This window comes from Helobdella robusta, assembly GCF_000326865.2.
Source record: "Helobdella robusta unplaced genomic scaffold HELROscaffold_1, whole genome shotgun sequence".
NCBI classification, from domain to species: Eukaryota; Metazoa; Annelida; class Clitellata; order Rhynchobdellida; family Glossiphoniidae; genus Helobdella; species Helobdella robusta.
Window position 1 is genome coordinate 4,670,280 of NW_008703570.1, and position 3,932 is coordinate 4,674,211.

The window sequence follows — 3,932 nt, forward strand, 5'->3', positions numbered from 1 at the left end:
ATATCAAAAAATAAACAAAAGTAATCAGTTTTTCTAAGTTATTTATTTATCCAAAAATACCAAAATGGAAAAAAATATGAAAAATTGGCAAAATTCAACGATAAGGCACGATAGATAATCAACGACATCAAAAAATTATTAATCATTTATATTTGTTGTCAAAATTAATAGAACCTTCAAAAAATGATAATGAATATGACTTTTGTTCTATTTAGAAACCAAACAAAAAATTCTTCACACCAGAAAATTAAGCAGCTATAAAAATACAAAACGGCATCGAACAGGGAAATTTTCCTGCCAAACAAGCCAGCAACAACTTATTAAACAACGACACTATTTTTTAAATGAAATACTTTTTTACAAACAGCAAGACCAATTTTTAAATAAAATATCTGGTTACACAAAACAATGCCCACTTTCAAAAGTAATATCCTCTAGAGGGCCAGCAAAGTTTTCGTAAGAGTTCCAGCGTTCGATGGACTCAGGAGAGTTGCCAATCAAGATGTTGCGTTCCGTGTCAGATATCTCGTACTCTGTTGATTACGAACACGTGAACGATGAATGTAGACGAATGTGTGAGCGTAGAACGAACGTTGCAAATGAACGAGTACCGCCTTATGAGTATATGATATAATGATATTCAATAAAATGTTGATTTCAAAATGTTTGTTATTGCAACAAATCAGCATTTAAAAATCGTGTAAAATATTTAATCCAAAGAAATTATTTGTTTAATAAACCTAAAAAAAACAATTAAAAGTAAAAAAATAGAAGAAAGATATTACGTACAAAATTAAACACATAACATCAAAACCATGAACATTTATGTGCAAACGATAGCAACAGCTATAAGCAGAAAATAACTTCTAAACACATATGATTCAGAAAATGTTGCGGAAATTATTATTGCGTGAAAACGCCATTTCCTAAATCTTATACAACATTTTTAACCAAACAAGTCACAGTCAGCTAGTTAATGACATACTGGTGCAGGTATGCCAAGTGTTGGGATATTAATTAATCAGTGAAACGTAAATTATATGAGTGCATATATATATATATATATATATATATATATATATATATATATATATATATATATATATATCTTCACGTGTATCTGTGAGTGTAATTTTTGATGTAAAAATTAAATGTTCGTCAATTGTTCACAAGCTTTTATTTTGCAAGGCCTTCGTTCACTCAATTATTTTAGACGTACACAGGAAATGTTTATATCCAAGCGAATGCTAGCAAGACGTAAAATAAATTCTAAAATACATTCTTCGAACTTTCAAGTCTTACTCGAATGAAAAATTTTCAGCGAAAAATTTATATTCCTAACGAATATATTCGGTATGAATTTTTAAAAATTTAATTCATCAATTAGAACGTTAAAAATTATAAAACGTTACTATGAAATCTTTAGTCAAACAGCTCATCAGTTAAACAGTAAAGGTTCATGAGTTTAATAAGTCACTATCATAATGTTACATGTTTGAGGATATGATGTTACACGCTTGAGAATATGTTACATTTTGAGGATACAATAAACATAAAATGGAAATTTTCAATAATAATATATTCTTTGCGCTGTCTCGCGACTGCGTGTTTTAGCGGAGCAACCATTGCAACAATCCCCAGCATCATAATCATTCGTCATATCTCGTCAGCCAATGAATGTATGCAGAACACTTCACTTCAGCAACTATGAAGCACGACAACAAACTTTTATCTGATCAAATACATTTTTATGGTATAAAAAAACTAAAATATGTTTCTAGGCAATTGTAACTGCAAACCGAAATATCATAATTGCTTGCGGTCAACGACCATTGCACCAAAAAAATGTATGACTTATAAATCATGACTATTTGCACTGCTAAGTTGTTTGTACTTACGTTGATAGTGTTTACCAACAAAATACTGAGATCGTCCTGTGCAAAAGAAACAGCCAAATAAACATTTACACTCGGAGATAAATGAACATTCTGATTCAAAAATATGTTGCATTGAAATGGCAAAACTTCAAGCAAAGAATCATCTGGAAAGAACAATTTACAATGGCAGAAGACTGTGGGATGTAGCGCCACTACGTTAACTTTCTGTTCCCACTGAATGGAACTATTTGCGCCTGACTGAATAACAATGAGCTGTAAAGTTTGCATATTTCTGAGGTTGTTACAAGAGAGGTCTGACGTAGGTGTGTGTGAATTTTTTGTTCTCAACTGAATATAAAGTAAACAACTGAGGCTGAACGTAACCAACTACCTGCCAACGTTCCACAAATATCCGGCCCAGGTCGTCCCATGTATCTGATGAAAGCAGTGCTGTTCACAAAATTTTTATGCATTTTGTTGAACCACCATTTATACAGCTTGAGGCAAGTGATTATCAAATGAAGATGATTGCTGTTGCTGACAGTTTCAGCTAACGCTGACGGTGATAATTGATGTTATGAAGTAGGGATAGAAACTATTCAGCTATTAAGAGATTAGACCAGTGAAAACGATAAATATATCTGTTAATAACGATAATAGCCAAAATATTTAGATAAGTGAGCATAAACACTGCGCAAAAAACGTTGAAATGTATGTATGCATGGAGGCGAGCCAGCAAGTAAAAAGCTCTTCATAATTTATGAATCGTTTTGTTTCTCCTGTTTCCGGGACATAAAAATTGTCAAAAAAAATAGCAATAAACTGATATGACAAAACTTTAAGTCAGGGGCAAGCACGCAAACTCATTTAGGCACCATGGATTTGTACATGTTTCGACATCATGGATAAATGACAATGTATTCATATTGTATATTTAGTAATCAAGATACATGAAAAGTACACAACTCGTCGCAAATATTTCTACTATAGAGTACACAAACTTACATGGCAAAGATCAGCAAATAATATTCTGCACATGAACAAGATAAACATCCACGTCGTTGAGAAAGATCATGTTAAAATAGAATGATAGATAGATAGATAACTGTCGTGTTTACAAACCATTGGGTGGAATTCCTGAGAATTTTAATTTCGCACAAGTAAATTTTGTAATTCGAAGTTTTTAAAATGCACCAATTTCGCGAGAATTGACTAATTAGATCCCCAAACCTAACTTACTTAGAATTAAAAGTCTCAAAACATCGACAAATTGGTGAAATCTTATAGAAATACTAGTGAATTTCTGCGTAATTGAACATATGACGAACAACCATTTATGAAACTAATAGTCGCGATATTAACCTTTCAATAAAATATTATAATTAACGCAGAGACAGGCGATTACTTTAAATCATAGAAGCACTTGCAGGCCTACCCACGCAGACGTTAGCGATACACATTAAAATCTAAATACACCAGATATGTAGACACACACAAGCACAAAACGCTCTAACACAACACACAATTACAAAGATAACATCGTATAGGCTTACAAACTGAACAAACAAATAGTCGCTAAATGTATTTAGCATCGGTATGATATGAACCAACAAATCACTCTTGAGTATTATTATTATTATTATTATTATTATTATTATTATTATTATTATTATTATTATTATTATTATTATTAAAGTTTGTTCAATAAGCACCTATGTAGACACATTTAAAGTTATTTTTTCAGGATGCTTCGTCACGATACTGCGGCACCTAATGAACAGTTGATGCATTAGAATTTTGTCAAATGAAATTGAATGGTTGCAAAATGGCACGAAAGACGTAATAATAATTTGATATTAAAATGAATTTCATTGAGAGAGCTCGTTAGCTGATTGGATGAAGTTCATTTGGATGCTTACAGCAACATAGGGTAATGAAACTTCATCACATGGAAGTCATCATTGTAATAAATAAGCAAGAAGTTGAAAACTCGGGTCTGTAAAACTTGAAAAAAATTTGTCTCTTTGTGTAAGCAAAACTCATTAATACACACAG

The 3,932-nt window shown here is 31.6% G+C and overlaps 1 protein-coding gene across 1 annotated transcript in view; it reads right to left on the reverse strand.

Moving 5' to 3' along the window:
• Positions 1–396: 396 nt before the first annotated feature.
• Positions 397–3,932, reverse strand: part of HELRODRAFT_62427 (hypothetical protein) — a gene marked incomplete at both ends in the record, with an annotated part of 10,785 nt that continues 7,249 nt past the window's right edge. The window contains one exon of the mRNA XM_009010825.1: positions 397–533. Within this exon, the coding sequence (XP_009009073.1) occupies positions 397–533 (137 nt within the window). The remainder of the gene's footprint in view (positions 534–3,932) is intronic.